A 20,178-nucleotide genomic window follows, 5' to 3' on the forward strand; every position below is an offset into this window, starting at 1 on the left:
TGTTTCTGATGATGCTACCGTTGTCTAGGTTCATGCTAACTTCTGAGAATGGGTGGTATTATCTGTATATCCCAGTAGGGAGAATGGAGACGTTTGACCTGTACCAGCATCTGGGTGATATAAATGTAAATTGGATATTTAATCATGTCTTTCTCTGTGGTGGAACCCAGGGACCCTTGGCTGTGGGGACTACCTTGGTAAACGGTGCATAGTCTGCTGATTGTGAGTTTCCCCACAAGAATCTGATCATGTGGCCACCAGCGACACTTCCGTCAGTGGCATATGAGTTCATTAGTTGTGTGGTAACCAATGTTGAAGCTTTTTGACCATAGTTATATCTCCCAGCACTAGTGACTAGTCACCAAAAACATAGAAGAGTGCGGATGAAGATTTGTCTCTTTTTCTGAGCTGACTTTTTTGTTTTCTGGAATTAACAGACATTCATATAAGTACCCTGGGCATTTGTGGGTATGGGAAATGGAAAGTGGGTTTTTCGCAATTCAGTGACATGTCCTGTAGTCACATGACCCTGGAAACACTGTTTAAAGTCCTGCAGGAGATGCAAGATGGTTTGGAGATAGGGTAGGAAGGGCATTTAGCAACTGCCTTCCTTGATGGCAAACGGTGGTCTGTTTGTGCAATACAGGATGGGGAAAACATAAATACCACATACACTAATCACGCATACAGCACCACCAACTGGAAAAAGGCATACAGACAGCCTAGAGCGTGCTACATTACCCAATTGTGACAATACAGGACAACAACCCACACATATAACTGCTAACAATGGCATTATGTGACAGATATACTTGTGCGGAGGGGAGAGAAGTTGTGTTGGAATGATAAGACTTACATTTGAAGGGAGTGGAACCACGTAAGACATCTATATATACCTAACAGGCAGCCTTTCTTCCACTTCAAAGCAGTTTTCTAACCAAGCAAAAACAAGCCATATTGTTTCAGTCAGACACAGTTCACATTGTGCCTCGGAGTGTATGCAGTCGGTGGTGATATTCTCTTCCAGTTAACCACTAACAGTCCCTTGGACACTGCTGTTTTCACAAACGTCCACAGTTCCTATCTGGAGGTTAACTCCATGGGAGTAGGTAGGATGAGCTGAGGCATCTGATGCTGGTGTGTGTGCAAACCTGACCTGGCTTCTTGTCTACATGGAAGTGCTGTTAGCTGTCTTTTGGGCCTGCCTTAGGCTGAGTTTGAACTCTTGTGGGAAGATATTTGCATGAGTTAGCAGTTCTTTAATCTTAACCCCTTATAATAAATGTTTCAGTTGTAGATGAAAGATGATCACAAAGTGATCCCTAATTTTTAAAGTGATAGATCAAATTTTATAGAGACACATTTAAGTGGGTCTTTGCAGGGCTGAAAATGTATGATTGTTGTGGCAGAGGCCCCCGGGTGAGTTGCATAACAAAGAAAAGAAGGGCCTCTCTGTGTGGTACCCACATGAAATCATACTGTACAATATTCTGCGCATCCTATATATGTCATTGTGGGGGCTGAAGGGCTATGAATACCAGATACATTACAGTGAATATGTAACATGTTCTGTTTTTTTGTTGTAGTCATTAGTCTTGCTCTAATGCCCACTTATCACATTGGTTGACTTGCGTCTTTGGAAATCCATGTTCTTTACCTATTCTTTATTAAACTCTGCACAGTATAGCCTGGTAGAGTGTGCTCACTCTATCCAGTCAATGCAAAGATTCATATCTCCAGTTTTCTTTGTCAGTAGAAGAAGTCACCAATCTGGCATCCCGGCGCCTGTCTGTGAGCCCATCCTGCACCTCCAGCACATCACACCGGAATTACTCCTTTCGCCGGGGCTCAGTGTGGTCGATGCGTTCCGCTGCCAGTGGAGAAGGTGACTGGTACTCAACAACCAAGCATGTCATTATGCCACAGGGTTTGAAACCCAGTCATTGTGTACCCGTTAAATGAACACCCCACTACCGTGAGCCACCCTTGCAGATTCAATGCAAGCCTCCTTTGGTAGAGTTTGATATTTCCACTACTTCCATCACCAGTATTGAACGTTCTGGCTACAGACAGCTTTAGTTGCCTGTTGCCGAACGCTCATGTAACTGATCATCTGTAAAGAGTACTGAAACATCACAGATGGTTAAAATTTACACGTTATACCTTTTTTTTTAATCAAAATAAAGGAATACCTATATTTTAATATGCATGGATTAATAGTGCCACCATGTGACACAATGTGTGTATTACAGACCTTCAGTAAGATTGCATGCCAGACACATTGCATTTGCTAATGCTTGTTTAGAAATTCCATTTACGGAACAAACCTTTTGGATTTCTTTCAGTAAGTTTTACAATAGTTCTTGACTACATAGAAAAATATGTTTTAGTTATGTAATCCATATTTGTAATTTTTTGAGCGTCTCAGCATTTATAAAGCACCCTAACCCAAAAGAATTTAACACAATACCTTTACTATATTTGACCCTCATCAGCTAAAATAAACATGATTCTAATACCTTTCTCATGATTTTAGATGAAGAGCGGGGAACAGACCATACCACAAACCACCACATGCCACAACCACCACAACCAGTATTTCCAGCATGCATCTGTGCCGCAGTACTACCAATAGTTCACTTAATGGAAGATGGGGACGTCAGAGAGGATGGTGTGGCAGGTATGATTTGAGCAATGCATACTTAAGGTGTATAATATAAAATCTGTTCATGGGCTTTCTATGCATTCCACCTCCATCCTAATAAAACACAGTTTTATTACGCTTCTGAGAATGCATGTTTCCCAGCAGTGGATCTTTCATAGATTCATCTGCTTTTGAATCTCCATTAACATTTATAAGAACACCACACATATACAGAGCCATTGTAATGATTATGAATGCAAAGAAGACATTCAGCATAGAGCTCAAGGATTACAGGTAAATTATCACTTTCCAATACGGGATGTTTTTACATAGTATTAAACCATTGTTAGACCTGTCTGACCTTTTGCGTAGTCCCTCCAATTTATTATTTATTTTGTCCCCTTTTGGCCCCTCATGCCTTTATTTATTTTTGTGTCCACTAGATTTTTCAAAGTGCTGGTCTAGGGGATAGGTGCTCTTTCACCCTCATAATTTTTCACCTCAGGCTTAGAGGCCTTTCCTGACAGGAATTTCTTTGGAGTCACAAAATGGTGGCTACCAACTGTCACAACTGACAAACCTACAACCTGTCCCATAGGATAGAGTAGGGCATTCCAGAACCTTCTGGTCCCTTCTGGACCTCTGAGGGTCAGCCTATAAAAGGTGGAATGCTGGTCAGCCATTTTGTCTTGCCAGTGAGGAACAGCTAGAGTGAAAGCTGAGGTCTGGTAGGGGTAGGGTCCTGAAGGGTGGACTGCTCTACAAGGGTTGCCCTCTGTCTGGGTTCTCCACCCCCCATTCCTGTTGTCCTAGCCGAGTTAGTTTCGTCCTGCTGACCCTGGACAGTTAGGTGAAGGGGTTAATCACAGTGGACTGTGGAGCTGCAAAGATCCCTGCTGTGAGAACGGAACTGAGTGCCCCCCCCCCTTTTCACCAGCCCCTGTCCAGTATGGAGGATTAGTGGGTCCCTGCTAAGGATAGAGAACTGGGAACTTATACGTGTGAGGATCAATTTCTATCTCCCGTTGTCTTGGGTGTTGAAGCCGGCTACTGCCCTTGTGACCCTGAGATCACTTACTGGTGACCGGGCGTGCAGCTGGTGAATCACCTGTCCCACTCGTGAGACAGCGGAAGAAGAGGGGTGCCGGATTTATAGGGGCAGAGCCGATTCCGCCGTGAGCAGGACCCCGGGGGCATCAGCCGCGTTGTTGTGGCGGCGCCACTGATCTGAGGAAAGGTGGGGGCTGGTTACAGAAGTCAGGCGCCATTGCGCATGCCCCAAGTGGATTCAGTCGTCCCTGGAAGGAGGGGCCTAGGAGCGAGCAGGCCCGTGGGAGTGCCACTGCCAGCGTCAGGCGGCCGGGGCAGACTCCGGACTTGTTCCGCTAGTCTCCCGCACATGCGCGGTAGTACCGCTGCGGGAGATACGTCGCAGACCGGCTGAAGGGAGATCTCCAAGGAAGCGGGCGGGAAGCGAGCACTGGCGCTTCTCCGCTTGTGAAACCCCTTTCTCTGCTTAAGCTCCAACGAGGAGGAGCGGTCTTGAGCAGGGGAGGAGGGGCGAGGGACCGCAACGAGTGCCTGGGAAGATTGGTTCCTTCCACCCCTGCCAGACAGAAACACAGGCCCACGAGGAGGGGGCCCAACACAAATGAAGTAAGGAGGTTTTGAGGGGGACGTTGGAGGCCATAGAGTCTCCTTCAAAGGAACACAGACTTCCAGTTGGCTAAACAAGGATTGGGCTGGTACTGGGGAATGCTATCAAGCTTCATGTAAGAAACTACTGAGACATAATTTATTTTCAATGCAGGATGTTCCCCCTCTGTGATTAGACTACGTTATACCAATCCTTCCCCCTTACTTTTTTCAGATCTGGTGAGGAGCTTATCTAGGGCAACTAAAGTGAGTAAGGCTCACCAATTCTTCTGGATGTTAGTGGTGGAGAGGGAGTAAATGTGTAAACCTTTTCTAGAGAAGTGCAGACACTGCTTCTTGTGAACTACTGTAATGTGATGCAACGATAGAAAGCCAAGTAGTGTGATTGTTTTGGCAATTTTGAGGAATCTACTAAACTCATGACTAAATGTAATGTGCTGTTAAGTTGAAAAACTGCTTAATGACATGATTTGGCAACTTTGAAAGTCTTAATAATTCCATGGGTAAATGTAATATACTGAGCTGTGATTTCTGAAGACAAGAGAGCAAAGATTATTTTTATAAACAAGCTCGTATTTTTCCAAACATTGGTGTAGCGCCATTTTTGAGTGATATTGCGTTGGATTACTGCTGGGTGGTTTGCAACCTTTACACATGTGCCTCCATTGATATTGTCTTACCCTAGGCCAGGCTACCCTAGGTGACCTGACATCTTTAGGTTCCAACAACCATTATAATATCTCCGTCAGCCACGGCCCGTGGAGGGAGTTTCGATGGGGCGGAGAGACGGGGCGGAGGAGGGGCAGGGTGCTAAACACTGGAGTATGGATAATTGAAGGTAAGTAAACAATGTAATAAATAAAACGAATTTCGTAGCGCACCCTGAATTGCATTTTGCAATGCAGGACGCGCTATGAAATTCGTTTCATTAATTAAATTGTTTACTTAACTTCAAATATCCATCCTTCAGTTTTTAGCACCCCCCCACCTCGCCTCTCCGCCCCACCGAAACTCCCTCCACGGGCCGTGGCTGTCTCCGTTTAAAGATGGACTTGTTGAGGACTCATGATGGGAAAACTGTTTGATGTAGGTATCCAAATACTGGTCGGTAACGGCCGAAAATACCGATTTTCGGCCGTGACCGACCGGTATTTGGATACTGAGATGTAGGGCATGAAAAATTACAGATTCGGTAATTTTACTGAATTAGTAATTTTACCGATTTGGTAAAATTACAGATTCAGTAAATTGACCGATTCGGTAAAATTACCGAATCTGTATTTTGAAATGTAGGTAGCACTGTAAACAGTGCTACAGGGCTTTAAGGATTCGTTATTTACCACCAACTATTAGTTGGTGGTAAATAACAAATTCCTATGTAAATGCAAATATGTGCATTTACACCTGTGCCATCTGGTACACATACATGCCCTTAGGGCAAAGTGACACCCTGCCACCCTTGAATTTTTCGGTATTTACCGAATCGGTAATTACCGATTCGGTAATTGACATTCAATCCTATGAGTCTCCAGGCCCATAGGAATCAATGGCAAATACCGAATCGGTAAATACCGATTCGGTAATTACTGAATCTTACCGATTTGGTAAAAAATATCGAATTTTTACCTACATCTAATTTACCGATTCTAAAATACCGAATCGGTAAAATTCTGTATTTTAGAAGCAGTAAAAAAGATTTACCTACATCTAGCCCTTTCGATTGAGAGCCGAATGATAGGGAATGTCAAAGCATTTACATCTGTGAAATATAGTGAAGCTATGGAACTGTTGGATACTTTCTGCATCAGGGCTCACCATCAGATTCAGAATTGCTTGGATATTAATGCAGGTCCAGTTGCAATATCTATTCATGAAGAGCCTGCAATGAGAATTAAGAAGGACCTATTTAAGTCCATGAGTTCTTTGACACCCACAGTGCCCTGTTATCAGTCCAGTTTCTCTTTCGATTTGCCACACAACCAAAGAAAACCTAGAAAACCTAGAAACTCAAAGACTTTTCTTTTGGACCTGCCTTTAATCCAATTTTCAATTCTTTTTCTTCTTAGGATTTATGCAGTTTACCCCATTGTTTTTTTTAAAGAAAGTTTGTTTTGTCTGGCTGCAAATGTGCACACTTTCCATAAATTGTATGCAGTGTAGTATGGATAGAGGCAGGAAGATACTCTCTTCAGGTAGTAGTGAGTGAGAGACAGAGGCCGGTGGCTCTACCTCCTGAAATAAAACTAAGGTATATCTCATGCCTATCCTTGGTTTCAGTTGAGACACCCTCAAATACGCACAAATGACCCCATACTATATTCTCTCCCACACGCCGGTCTCACCCCTCTTCCATTTTTTGCCTTTCCGTTCTGTGTCTAAAACGTTTTTGACATCAAGACCATTGACAACAGCAACTTACTTGTCATTGAGAAGGATTGGCTTTAAGATTTACTGCTATTTATAATGTTGATTAGCTGTTTGGCATTAAGGAGATACTCTATACTTAGTAAAACGAATAATGCCAGTACTTCTGACCTTACAGTCTGCAACAGTATCTTTTCGGTATATCATTAAGACTACAGGAGTCAGGAGCATGGTCAGCAAGATGGCCGCTAGCTAGCGTTTCTGACAAACTTCACGGCCCCCTCAAAACATCCTGAGACATTCTGCATAAATGACCACATCAGGGTCAGCAGGACTGTACTCACTATGCCATGCTTTACCGCTAAAGAGATCCTCTAAGTCCGAGTGCGCTGTCCCTGAGGTGAGAGGAGATGGTCTAGTGATTTCCCCAGTGCTTAGGAAAACTACTAGGATGGCACTTCCTTTCTATTGATTGCCACATCACAAGGAGTGAGGTAAGCATTAGGAATAGGACCAAGATCTTACAGGCAGCTCAGGATTGGGAGGAACTGCATGGCGACAATGGGTACTGCTCCCCGTTTCCAGTGCAAAGACTAGAGCGAGAGAAGGGTCTCAACGCACTCAGGTGATGCTAGCAGCTGCAGCCTTGTGGGAAGGATCCTCTGGTGGTCGAACTTGGAGCTGCAAGAGGATAGTGAAGATACAGACTGCTGTGCCATAGAAGCAGAGGCCCCTGATACAGGTTAGCACAGTGGAAGTGGGGACTGTCTTCCCACCAAGACTGCAGCCAAGAGTGTGCTGAGGCCTAAGTGGACTCACTGGTTTTGGCAGGACCCCAGTGCATGATGTTGCTCCTGCAAACCGTCTGGCTTTAGGTTGAGGAATTGACCTATGTTATGGATCTTGAGATAATGTATTGTGCCTACAACAGAGAGATTAACTTGAACAGGAAATTGATTGTTGTGTCCCTCGAGATGAACTTGTTGTGTGCTACTCTCTTCAAGGTGAATGCCAGGTTGGAAGCCACAGAGGTGGTTAACACCCTCAGGACCGACAAGAATGAGATGAGTATCTCTGTCATCAGACTTCAGGAAACTGTCTGAACCTTGTCGGCTAAAGTGAAACATGCGGAGGGGAGTTTGTGGTGCAATCATTTGGATTTTGCTCATTTTACGAAAAAGACAGAAACTCCAACCGCAGAGCTCTTTTTTGGGGGGGAAAATGGATCTTGTCCACCCTTCAGCCCCAAGGACTCTTAAAGTTGTTCTCCGTCGAAAGAGCTTACAGGGAACTGGCTCTGATGCTGAGATATGGGGCTCTACCACATGTGATCATTGTCTGCTTTCTTAATTTCCTTGATAGTAGTGCAAAACTGCAGTTCTAAGGGAGTAGAAACATTGCCCAATATGAAGGATGGGCTATAAAGCTCTTTCTGAACTACACAGTTGGTTTTGACACAGAGAAAATATTTAAAAAAAATAGCTTTCATAGAAGTGGCTTTAAATACATGTTATTGTATCCTGTCAAACTGTGGGTTATTAAAAGCAAGAAAGCACACTTATTTGCTTTAATGGAAATCATTTCGGATTGGGTGTAGGGTTGGGAGAAGCCCACCTGGAACCAGAGAGGGATTGTGAACAGGAGTATGATTAGGTTTGTGTCTATTGACTCACCTAGAGAATCATCCTAGGAGGTGGATGGCGGATCAGGCCCAGGCTGTTCCTGAGCAAGGTAACTGGGAAAATGGAACGCACAATGAGACATCTTGACCCCATGTTATTTTTTTGCATGGTGGGACAACAAACCTCCCCATGTGAACCACATCAGAGTCTCAGAGGCTGTAGCGTTCAGGAACACGCGGGATGGTGTGCTCACACTTGGAGGACTCCTCGGTCAGTAGGTAAGCACTCTATGGCTACTGGTAGCTGTGTCCCACAATGATACACAGGTATTATTTAATTGGTATGTTCGAGGTGGAATAGGGTTTGGGTCTGATGAGTGTATGTGATAGAGTGCGCAGGTCACCCAGCTAGGAAATTTTACTAATACTCACCTGGGCCCATCATTTTAATGCGCACACCTTAACGTCATCTAGGTAACTCACGCTCTACTATCAGTATATTTGTGATTTTATCTTTAATTCCTATACCTATAACCTAGAAATGAAGATACTAGGAACTTAAACACATTGGATCGGGGAGTTGAGTTTAAAGAAAGGCACTCAAAACATTTATAACATTTTTGTAAGAAATGAAATAACCACAGACTCTGGGGAGGTCAACTTTTATCTAATCATCATCATCATCATATGTCATGAGCAGAAAATTAAAAGCGAGGAGACTATCTATAATCAAAATCATAAACATATCATAAACATAAAATCAAACCATTTAGTAAACTTGAAATAAAGGGAAGGCAAAAAAAGGAACATGCTAATTTTAGATAACGGACTTTCGCAACTTGATTAAGGGAGGTAAAGAAAGGGAACATACTAAACCCAAAGACTTTCGCAATTCAGATGGTAGTTTAAAGAAAACTTATTGCAATTCGAGATTTAAATTTAGCTCAATACAAAGGGTAGGTAAGATTCGGAACATACTATTAAATTCAGCTTATCTCCTAAAAAGGAGGGTGAGAAAAGGAACATATACTAAATAGAATTGATTTAGCATTGACTCATAGGTGGGAAAAAATGGGAACACACTAATAGACAGTAATACATGAAAATCTCATTTACCAAGGGGCGGGGAAAGAAAAAGGAACATATACAATTAAGCTTTGCAATATTCGAGAATTTAGAAAAGGAAATGTAAAATCCTTTACAAACACCCACACAGACTTTATATTTACCTAGGATAGAGTGAAGACCAACCCTGGCCACAGGTCAGTTGGAAAAGATGGGAAGAACCCCAAGGACTTAGGTGCCAGTAGGCGAGCAGGTACAGCTCATGGACAATCAGGACAGGATAACCCAGAATTCGAATCAGGACCGGTTCACCAAAGGTTAAGATCAGCACCCGCAGCTTCGGTCGCAATGCCTGCGCTACTCCCTCTCTGCAAGAAATCTGCCAAATCCCAGATTGGGTTATAATCTTTATCAGCAAAGTGCTTCGCCAGCACTTTTACTTCTGCAAAAACCCCAATTGGGTTCTCGAACCTCCCAACAGAGTGCTCTGCAGCTCTCTGTTTCAGTCACCTCTTGAGTGAGTTGGGTCAATGACAGGTCAGCTATTCGGACAAGTCGGACAATTTCTCTAGCTAAACCTACGCTAGTTATACTGTTTTTCGAGTCAGTGTACCACCCCTCCAATGTTGCAAGTGTAAGGATCCCCAATTTTGATTGGACAAAGGAGGAGGACAGGTCATCACACCACCTAAATTTTAGACTTTCTCATACTCTTTATGTAAATTCCGTTAACGGCCATTGAATTCCAGGTTCTCATGACATATGCTTTTGGTTAACAATGGTTAATATAACATTGAATACATCTGTAACAATTTCTAGTACAGTTCAATTTCAAGTTAAATTTTCCTCCCCGCGGACATGCGCGAAAGGGACTTCCAAAATGGAGTAGTAAGCACCTCCCAGGCCCAAAGAATACGATACATGAAAAGTAAGAGAAAACAAATTAGAACACGGTAATAAAATGATTACACTGAATACCATGAATCTCTATACTATACCCATTACTTCAATATAAACTATAGCATTAGGATTAAGCAGAACGAACAGCGTAGCAAAAGCAGCAATGCAAGCTTCAAGCATATGAGAACACAGAGCAGCCATCTTATTTCTATTGCGCAATTGCAAACAGTTTACCACCAAGATATCGAATACGTCACGACCAAAGCATGCGCAGTCTAAATTCCCACGTAGCAGCGGCCATTTTAGGTTGTACACTAGAGAATGAGTAGAGGCCCTGTCTTTGTGGTTCTAAATCAAAATATCCTCATCTGTCGACAAGGAAGATTCAATACTTAAGGACTTATGCAATAAAGTTACTCTAATGGTAACTATAGCAGGGCAATAACAAGTAGACAAGTGGACTAAGAGAATATAAACTAATAACAGTAATTAAACAAAAATTGTTTGAATTCCAAACATAAAATTTATTTCCTCCCGAACGGGTTACAATCTAAAACATGGTTAAAATCAATGCAAACACGCCACCCAAGAGTGGTCAAGTATGGCAAAATTCTATTTTAAAAAACAATCCTAACTACACAAGTGAACACAGTCGACGCAGCGTTTCGGTGTTTTTCTGTCTTCACACCTTCTTCAGGACGTTCACACAACTGAATTGATGTCTTTTGAAAGGGTGGGATGAATCAATGTAATCACACCATTCGGCAGACGATCTGTTCGTGGCGGTTTTATACTCGCATCAAACTTTTTTTAGAAGAGTACAGAAATTCAAAATGCCCGGAGGAGCCACCGAAGTTGATTGGGTTAAAAGCCTGTTTTTGATTCAGGTTGCCTCTGATAATTTCACGGCTTTTAATAATTGTCTGATGTGACGGTTCTTCTTAGGGTTCAAGAAGCCTGTATATGCCTCTTCTTCGATACAACCGGCCTCCCTGCTCCTCCGTGCTTCACCGTTTTCTCCGTGATGATGTAGAGATTCCGTGAGATTCTACATCATCACGGAGAAAACGGTGAAGCACGGAGGAGCAGGGAGGCCGGTTGTATCGAAGAAAAGGCATTTACAGGCTTCTTGAACCCTAAGAAGAACCGTCACATCAGACAATTATTAAAAGCCGTGAAATTATCAGAGGCAACCTGAATCAAAAACAGGCTTTTAACCCAATCAACTTCAGTGGCTCCTCCGGGCATTTTGAATTTCTGTACTCTTCTAAAAAAAGTTTGAGGCGAGTATAAAACCGCCACGAACAGATCGTCTGCCGAATGGTGTGATTACATTGATTCATCCCACCCTTTCAAAAGACATCAATTCAGTTGTGTGAACGTCCTGAAGAAGGTGTGAAGACAGAAAAACACCGAAACGCTGCGTCGACTGTGTTCACTTGTGTAGTTAGGATTGTTTTTTAAAATAGAATTTTGCCATACTTGACCACTCTTGGGTGGCGTGTTTGCATTGATTTTAACCATGTTTTAGATTGTAACCCGTTCGGGAGGAAATACATTTTATGTTTGGAATTCAAACAATTTTTGTTTAATTACTGTTATTAGTTTATATTCTCTTAGTCCACTTGTCTACTTGTTATTGCCCTGCTATAGTTACCATTAGAGTAACTTTATTGCATAAGTCCTTAAGTATTGAATCTTCCTTGTCGACAGATGAGGATATTTTGATTTAGAACCACAAAGACAGGGCCTCTACTCATTCTCTAGTGTTCAGTTCCCCCACCTGCCGCAAGCAACAGGGGTACCTCCAATTCTTGAGACATTTTAGGTTGTAAACATATTAATATTAATAGACACATAAGCAAGTTTCTCTCGGACTCCCAAAAATGTCGGACAGGGGGCAGATTAATAAGAGAAACAGCTTGATTAGTTAATTAACATTATTTTGAGGTTCATGAGTTCAAGCAAGTCGCTTTACATGCGAATCCTTGCTCCATCATATGCATGGGTGTCTAGTTGAGGATTGTCCTAAACCCAGGACCAGAGCTGTTTCAATAGGAAATTGAATTACAAAAATATTGGCAACTTGAGTGGGAACAAAAATGGGCTATGGCGATCAGTGTCAAAGTGCTAACCTGGAATGTCTGGGGCTTTATTAATTACACCTAATGGTACAGAGTGCTAAACAAAGTCCTAAAACAAAGCACTAGAGATATTTCCTTATGACACACCTTGATGTACACAAGCAGACCTGATCAAAAAAGGGTGAGGGGCACTTTATTCAGCCTCGTATTTCTACTACTGCAGAAGGGCAGTGAAATGGTGCATGTCGAGGCTGATGAGGGTTGATAAGTACTATTACCCGGCCCACTTGAAAGCAGGGACATGGCTCAATGTTCGATGTCGAGGCATGAGACACCATCGGCGTCCCTTCTCAGATGTTCAACGTCGAGGCACAAGTATCCATCAGCGTCTTCTCACAGAGGATTGACGGCGAGACATGAAACGCCGTCAGTGTCCTCCCAGCACTTGACGTTGAGGCACAAGACTTTGTCGCAAAAGAGGTCAACGTCGAGACACCGGTCTCCGTCGGCCTCGGCCCAAAGGCGGTTGACATCGAGACACAAGTTTCGTCGGCGTTTTGCCAAAGGCAGTCGACGTTGGGACACAATACTCCGTCGGCGCTGTTTCACAGGCGCTCGACGTCTAAACAGGGAACTCCATCGCCATCAACTCAAGGACGTTCAACGCCGAGACGAACATCCCCCCGCCATCGTCAACCAGGTGACGATCAACGTCGGGGCACAGTTCTACTCCCAGAGAACAGTTGACGCTGACAACACATCACTTGATGTTGAGACAATCAGCTAGGTCCTCCTCACGCCCAGTGAACATTTCTCCGTCACTACCACCGACGTCAAGAGCAAAATCACCAGCACTGGTTCAGGACACAGTGACTCCACATTTAACGTCGAGACACTCTCGCCAGTTGACGTTGACTCATCACACGGGTTCAAGACGCACTTCATCATCGTCTTCAAGATCACTGTGGGTGATTATCTCGACCTCGAGCAGTCCAGCGGCTTCACTTGTACATCGCTTTTCACGCTCAGAGGCTCCTGCATGAGAAGAGAGGTAGAAATCTCCATCTATGCATCTCTCTCCTAGATCATCTCTGCAAAACTGGCAGAAATTGAACCAGTACAAGCACAAGGCACTCAGGATTACTCAAGCCCTCTACACAGATCTCCTTTGGCCTGGCTGATACACGCTGTAGATCTCTCTCTCAGTACTCCATCTAGGGGTTGAGATCATACACATACTACTGCACCTTCCTCAAGAAGGAGATCTATGTCTCAAGGTCATAGGAGAAGGCTAAGGTCACTGACACGTTCACCCTCTTCTACACAGTCCTCAAGGGTCTCTCCATTGGATGGCATCAGTGCATTTCAGGATGTTCTGGCCAGAGGGGCAACAAAGTTGAACATTGTTATGTCTACCCAGCAGTGTTCATCCTCAATGATTTTTGAGACTTTACATCAAAGATCAGCTGCCAAACTATTGTTGCCATTGGCGCCGGGGCTCCTCCAGCCTGTGATGGACACTTTTCCTACACCAGCAACGCTCAAGATTGGGCCAGCAAGAATCTTAAAGAAGTACAAACCTCTAGAAGAAGATCGATTATTTCTTAGATCTGACCTGACTCCTGACTCTGTAATAATTGCAGCTGCAAAAAAGACACAAGCCGTGGCCTCCTCGTCGGCAGTCCCTCCCGATAAGGAGAGCAGAGCACAGGATTCGTGGGGGAGAAAAGTCTGCGGCACATCAGCCTCCATGATGAAGCTCTCCAGCGCCTCGGGCTGTTAGGGGGTTATGACAGATCATTGTAGGACTCGCTTCAAAGGTTTACAGAAAAACTACCCAAAGAAGACCGCAGGTCTTTGAGGAGATAGTGAAGGAAGCTTGGTGGCAAACCAAGTTATCAGCACTGCACACGTAATTTGTGCTAGACGGTCATCCTGGCTCCGACTAACTGCTTTAAAACCTGAAGCTCAATCATGGATCCTCAACCTCCATTTCTCATGTTCTCCCTTGTTTGGCAATCACACAGATGAGAAGATGTCGAAGATGAAGACAGAGCTTGATACCCTGAAGGTAGTAGGGCTTGAAAGAAAGAAGGAGTTCAGGCGCCAATACGGCCATACAATCGATGGCCCTTTCATCAGAGGGTTCAAACCCCTCAGTGGCAGAGGCACCAACATCAGCAGAGCCAATCGAAACCCCGCTATCAGGGACGGTTCCATGTTTAAATATTGATGTGAAAAATATAGATGAAAAAAATATTGATGTAAAAATTAACTTAATTTAATAAATATAAACACAAAAAAGTGTACATATACATATATTTACTTAAACACATTTTATTAACTATTATCCTTATTTAAATTATAAACTTTTTTAATTATATAAAAAAAATAAACACATATATAAATAATCTATATAGATAAAACAAATGTATGTCTGTCAGTCTGTTTGTCCTTTATGCATTACTACACCATTCATCTGATCGCCATGAAACTTTGGGAAGTTGTTGAGTACACTCCCTCGATGGATTCTGGACTTTTATTTTTTTTAAATATCGGCCCCCCAGGGCCCAAATATCGGCCACCCAGGGCTCTCATACTCTTACGAATACTGAAATAGACAGTGAATTTGCGAGTATCGTCGACAGTTATGACCCACAAACGGAAATCGATTGGTCAATCTACATCAGAAGCACGAAATAAAAATGCGTTATGAGCTTCAGAAACAGAGGAGCAACGGGAAGCAAGATTAGAAGCTGTTCGAATAAAAACTGTTCAAGCCCGTTCTTCTCAAACGAACGAGCAACGAGAATCAAGATTGGAAGCCCATCGAGTACGCACTGCTGAAGCCCGTTCTTCTTAAACAAACAAGCAACGAGAATCAAGATTGGAAACAGATCGATTACGCACTGCTCAAGCCCGCTCGAATGAAACAGGAGAGCAACAAGAATCAAGATTGGAAAACGATCAATTACGCACTGCTCAAGCCCGCTCGAATGAAACAGGAGAGCAACCAGAATCTAGATTGGAAGTCGATCGAGGACGCACTGCTCGATCCACACTTTGAAATGTTTTCCATATTAAAATGAATAAGTTTCAATAACAATGACACAATGTAAATTGAATGTTATCATAACGAGTTTCCTTGAATTTCCTTTCTTCTGAGATCACAGCAACGAGCGACGGGTAAGCTAGTTTAAAATAAAACAAAATATTCTATATTTAATTAACACATGAAACTATTTAAAAAATAATACATACATTTAGTAACAAAATAAAAACATTAGTAGTTAAAACAGTGGACAGCGAGGGGGTAAATATTACTATTCTCACTCCAGTGAGTGCAACAGTAGGGAAAGTGCTGTATAGCGTAGGGGTAAAAATTACTATTCCCATTCCAATGAGTGCAACGGTAGGGAAAGCGCTGGATAGCTTAGGGGTAAAATGTACTATTCCCACTCCAGTGAGTGCAACAGTATGGAAAGCGCTGGATAGCGGAGAGGTAACATTTACTGTTCCCACTCCAATGAGTGCAACAATAGGGAAAACGTTGGATAGCGTAGAGGTAAAAATTACTATTCCCACTCCAGTGAGTGCAACAGTAGGGAAAGCGCTGGCTAGCAGAGGGGAAAATATTACTATTCCAACTCCAGTGAGTGCAACAGTAATGAAAGCGTTGGATAGCGGAGGGGTAAAAATTACTATTCCCACTCTAGTGAGTGCAACACTAGGAAAAGCGTTGGATAGCGTAGGTTTAAAAATGACCATTTCCACTTCAGTGAGTGCAACGGTAGGGAAAGCGCTGGATAGCGGAGGGGTAAAAATTACTATTCCCACTTCAATGAGTGCAACAGTAGGGAAAGTGTTGGATAGCGTAAGTGTTGACATTACTATTCCCACTCCAGTGAGTGCAACTGTAGGGAAAGCGCTGGATAGCTGAGGGGTAAAAATTACTATTCCCAGTCCAATGAATGCAACGGTAGGGAAAGCGTTGGCTAGCGTAAGGGTAAACATTGCAATTCCCACTACAGTGAGTGAAACAGTAGGGAAATTATTGATTTAATATTTAAATAAAAATACATTATCAATACCAATAAAAAAATTACAAAATATTTAATAATTACTAACTATAAATACCAATACATATTATTTATTATAAATTAATTACCTATTAATAAATAATTAATAACAAATTATTTTTTAATACTAAAATTAATAAGTAATAAAAACAATAAATAATTACCAGTAAATTAATTATTGATACACAAAATGATTGCAAAAATTAATAAATTACAATTAAATTACTTCCCACCCTATTCCCCTACAAACCCACAACCCGCTCCAAATAATTAATTAATACAATTAATATAATTATATATTAATCAATAATAAAAATTAATAACTCATTAATACAAATCAATTGATTGCTAATTAATAAAAATTAATTGGCAATTAATAATTATTGAACAATAAATAACTTATCAATACCAATAAATATTAATAAATAATTACTTAATAACAATTAGTTTACTTCAAACCCTATTCCCCTATAAACCCACAACCCGCTACAGACCTAAAACACAAAATTAAATTAAAAATAATTAATAATTCCTCAAAATTAATATTTAATTTCCTATAATTAAATTACTTCCCACCCTGATCCCCTAAAAACCCACGATTCACTACGGAAAGAAATTACGCAAAAATTGAATAATATAAAATTCATTACTTTTAAAAAAATTCAAACATATTACAAAAATAATACGTACTTTTAACACATATACTAACACTTAAAACACTAAAAAAATTCTATATTTTTATCAACTATATTATGACTGTCCATATTACTAACTTCAATATTATGAACATCAATATATCTTACCCGAATTTCGATATTCTGCACCACTATATTTTGTCAATTCGATAGTCTGTCCATTCTATATAAAACTCTCGATATTCTGTCAATTCGATATTTTTTTTTAATATTGTGAATGTTCACCCAAATATGGATCGTAGGCTAGGGTTAATATTAGTTGCACACGAGGGTTTGGGCTCTGCGTTCACAGGCGTTACACCTACTATTTCTTTACTGAATCAACGCTATTGGTGGCCAGGGTTAACTAAGCAAACTAAAGATTAGGAAGGCCAATTAGGCTGTGGGGCGGATCGCCACCGCCATGCAGGCAGTGGCTACAACATACCCTGCCCGCCACCCATTCCCCCACCATATTAATATGACTGGGTGACCCTGGCTGATGGAAAGACCGTCCACCAGTTTTCCGATGGTCAGACAGGTGACCAGACGGAAAAAGAGCCTGATATGGTAATGGTATCTGATAAACACTGTCATCCATATTAGGAAGGGAGTGGGGAGCAGCCTTTCCGTGGTGGTAACGGCATGCAGATTGTGCTTACGGGGGCCCGTTGTGGACCCTCAGGGTACTGTGGGGTGGAGGGTGCACATGGGGGGTACCTATGGTACCCCCCTAAATTGTCATGGACAAGGTGGCAAGCACCACTCGGTGCCTTTCACCTTGTGCATGACAATGCACACAGTGCATTCCCAGCATTGTGGTGGGCGCTGTGAGCACCGCCCCCCACAATGCTGGGAATGGAGGATGCCACGGTGTTGGTGGAATTCTAATTGCAGGTGCGGGACTGCACCTCTGGCGGCCAGGCCCAGCACCGCTAGGGTGGCGGGAAGACTAAAGTCCGCCCGCCATCCTAATCGGCCCCTATATATTGAGATGCAACATCTGCCAGCAGATGAAGGTATCCACCATTGCCATTACTGAGGTCAAACAAACCACTCGCATGTGTGTACTTGGACCACTGTGGCCCCTTACAAACGGACGGGGCTTACAGGTATATCATGGTAGCAGTGGATTCATGCTCGAGATTCCTATGGGTATGGCCGCAGCGTTCTGCTGACGCTCGAACTGTTATAGAAGATTTGCGAATCTTTATCGGTACATATTCAGTTAGTACGTTACACTCTGACCGCGGCCCAGTGTTTAGCTCTCGGACTTACAAAGAGGCCATGGAAGAAATCGACGTAGCATTGCGGTTCTCATCTCTGTACCATGCAGAGGTAAATTTGGTTGTGGAGAGAAAAAAACTGCACTTAAAGCAATCTTTAAGAGCCTGGGTATTAGGCAAGGTCCGTAGTTGTGTCACATACCTATATGTGGTACAGCGGACATTAAACAACCAGCCAAGAAGCTCTCTAGGGCGTGTCACTCCATATGAGGTCCTCTTTGGGACACAAATGTGGGTACCTTATCTTCATTGTAAAGGTGCAGTGGCGGATGAAAAACTATTTGATATTCACGATCGTTTGGCTGTTTTACAGGATCTAAATGAATCCAAGACAAAACAAAGCAATGTCCATCTAAAGCAGACCTGCCACTGAGGAAGTCAAGGTAGTCACCGCAAGACCTGTCTGGATCCCAAAAGTTGGGGATCTGGTCAGAGAGAAAATTGCGGACAAAAAGGAATTTGGACCTTGTTACAGAAAACCTGTACTCGTCCTTGCAGTACACGGAACAAGAATTGTGTTACTCCCGCCTCTTGCCTCTTGCCGGAAAAAAGGAGAAAAGATTTGTCTCAATCGACTTAATCAAACCACACTATGTGGCTGATACTAAACAGTAGGCCTAGTGAACTCCGCTGTAGCAGACGCCCTCCTCTAGCTACAGTCCAAGAAGTTCAAACAGAAAGACTCATCATGTTTGAAGAGCCACCTGTAAGGAATAAAGGACTAAGCAAAAATGCTATTGAGCTTGTTCCACTTGAACCAGACATTCAAATTCAAATTGAAAACCAGAATAATTCACAAGTTGCATTTAGACAGAATACAGACGTCTACATCAACATGCCTCGTCGAGAGGAAAATAACATTTCAACTAATCCCGATGCAATTCCAACAATTGATCAAACAGCTTCTGGCTATTTCATTAACTTTGATACGTTTTCCCTGGATCCAAGCGAGCCGGAAAAGACGCCAGCCAAAACACAATTCAAGCAAGAATTAATAAACTTTTTTGTCTTTCTTCAAAAGACATACCTGGTATCACCTTGGATTGAACTCTGGCTTAGTATTGACTTTTAGTATGCTTATCAATGGACACTTTCTTCAACAAGGTTCAACAGCCCTAAAGGTCAACATCCTACTGAAGTCACATCCATCATCACATTGTGAACAAAGAGACTTGTCATCAGTGAACATTACAGCTGTTCCTATACCTGATGGTATAGTATGTGACAAGGTTGATTTCAACATATTCAGACCGACCAAACTTTTAAAAATTAATCATGTATGTAAAATCTCATTAAGTGATTTCATTACCTCCAGTACATTTTCCGATGATTGGGACACTGAAACAGTAAATAACATGTTGTATGATTTAGAGAAAACTGCTGCATTTTCTAATAATGAAATGTTAGAGGGTTCATCAGACTATGACAAATTGAACTGTTATCAACATTTTGGTCATCATTTCCTCCACAAATCCATTTCACCTAGGAGTGTATTTGAGTACCATCTGTGGGAACATTGCCCAACACCACCAAAAAAGTAGTTCACAAATGTTTGCACAAAAATCTGCATACTTTTCCGGGTTTAACACCACAGACCCAGCCTCATCTTATTATAAGGTTGTACCAAAACCAGCACTGAAAATTATGTTGAGAAACACCAAACAGATTTACTCTGCTACCTTTTTGGCCCAATTGTCTGAACAGGGTTTCAACCTATGGAAAGACAAAATTGACTCAAAATCATTTTGGGGTTCAAGGAACTGGCAAGTGCAGTGTACAGAGGCACTATTTAGAGTATGTCTCAT

At 42.3% G+C, this 20,178-nt stretch overlaps 1 protein-coding gene across 1 annotated transcript in view; it reads left to right on the plus strand.

The window, feature by feature from the left end:
* UNC80 (unc-80 subunit of NALCN channel complex) overlaps positions 1 to 20,178 on the plus strand; it is a 2,521,865-nt gene that overhangs the window by 1,333,443 nt on the left and 1,168,244 nt on the right. The window contains exons 35-36 of the mRNA XM_086955549.1: positions 1,754 to 1,885; positions 2,537 to 2,680. Coding sequence (XP_086811675.1) covers positions 1,754 to 1,885; positions 2,537 to 2,680 — 276 coding nt within the window. The remainder of the gene's footprint in view (positions 1 to 1,753; positions 1,886 to 2,536; positions 2,681 to 20,178) is intronic.

Source organism: Lissotriton vulgaris, chromosome 2_1 (genome assembly GCF_964263255.1).
Source record: "Lissotriton vulgaris chromosome 2_1, aLisVul1.2, whole genome shotgun sequence".
Taxonomy (NCBI): Eukaryota; Metazoa; Chordata; class Amphibia; order Caudata; family Salamandridae; genus Lissotriton; species Lissotriton vulgaris.